We start from the raw sequence: 1,386 nt of genomic DNA, 5'->3' as shown, positions 1-1,386 counted from the left end.
ACACATAATATGGTATATAATATTAATAATAATATAATGCATATTATATTATTATATTAATAATAATATAATAATGCACAACATATATTTATAAAAAGACTATTATTATAAAGTTGTTACAAGTTCATGCACATTTATTGCTTTTTCTCACGCCAGAATCAAATAGATCGATTACAAAAAATCTTAATATAAATAGAAGAATAATGATTTCAAGTTTAGTACAAAATCAATACGCCATGGTGAGGATTATTGTTTTTCTATTGTGGAGTTTACTACTTTGTGAAACGTCCTTTGGAAAGGTACATTTTATTATAATTTTTGAGGAACTTTAAATGCAATAAAAAATTATATTTTTTAGATTAATCACACTTTTGAACCAATCGATGCTTCTTTTTATACATCCAATCCCAATGTGATTGACTCGAAATTAAGTGTATATCGCATATCTCGTGGTAAATATGGATTAAACGGTTTTATAGATATTAAACAGGACTTGTCAAATGATTATATGCTAGAACTGTATGTGTTGAGAAGTGTTTCAGGAAATGATAGATATATCCCAACTGCAATTAGAATGCCACCAAAAAATCTGGAGTACTATATGAATAAAGTGTACAAAAGAATTATTATGACCACATTTAGCAAATGTGCACCGAATTCGCCACAGTTTCAAACTGAGTTTAAGGCTCCATTGACAAAACGACGATTCGATCTAAATAAATGCCTAACAGATACAACTAATTTTCCATATGTGCGAAGTGGATTTTATAAAGTGGGAATGCGTTTTATAAAGCCTTACAATATAACTTGGGAGATTACTGCAAAAACTGTCACTACGGATCATTTTTAAAATACGGATACCTTAAGGAAGCACAATACACACAATGAGTTTTTATTTAAAAACTAAGAACATAGAAAATATATGAAATTTTAATTAATTTATTAAAATCAATCAAAATTTAATAATTATTTATTCTGTGAAATTTAATAAATTGTGATAAAATGTTCAGAATTTGAACGACTGAGGATAATAAAAATATATTCGATACCACCTTCAATATAAAACGTACATTACATGTACTTAAACCGATCATTTGATGGGTTTCCAAAATAATAAAACATTTAATAGGTTTTTGAGCCAATAATTCTAGTTTAATATGAAATAATACAAAAATATAAAACAAAAAATAATATAAAATATATACATATTTAATTTACATATTTAATTTTATATATTTGTATATATAAATATAAAATAATAATATTCTTTGCAACATTTTTGTATGACAAGGTCAAGTTCTTCTAAATAATGGCAAGAGTTTCATAGTTTGGAAGAGATAATTTTGTGAGTATATTATGAGAACAAATCAGATGTTACTCTTTAAA

General features: G+C 25.3%; 1 protein-coding gene across 1 annotated transcript; it reads left to right on the top strand.

Moving 5' to 3' along the window:
- Window positions 1–203: 203 nt before the first annotated feature.
- LOC119674006 lies at window positions 204–905 on the top strand. Its single transcript, XM_038085128.1, has 2 exons — window positions 204–299; window positions 359–905. The coding sequence occupies exons 1-2, from the start codon at window positions 204–206 to the stop codon at window positions 848–850; spliced, it is 588 nt and encodes a 195-aa protein (XP_037941056.1). The 3' UTR covers window positions 851–905.
- The last annotated feature ends 481 nt before the right edge of the window (window positions 906–1,386 follow it).

Source organism: Teleopsis dalmanni, chromosome 2 (assembly GCF_002237135.1).
Source record: "Teleopsis dalmanni isolate 2A chromosome 2, ASM223713v2, whole genome shotgun sequence".
NCBI classification, from domain to species: Eukaryota; Metazoa; Arthropoda; class Insecta; order Diptera; family Diopsidae; genus Teleopsis; species Teleopsis dalmanni.
Note: the sequence above shows the minus strand (reverse complement) of the source record. Positions and strands in the feature narration are given on the sequence as shown.

Coding starts and splice junctions, on each gene's coding strand:
- LOC119674006 (XM_038085128.1), top strand. CDS start 204: ATGATTTCAAGTTTAGTACAAAATCAATACGCCATGGTGAGGATTATT. Junction 300..358: donor GTGAAACGTCCTTTGGAAAG/GTACATTTTATT, acceptor TATATTTTTTAG/ATTAATCACACTTTTGAACC.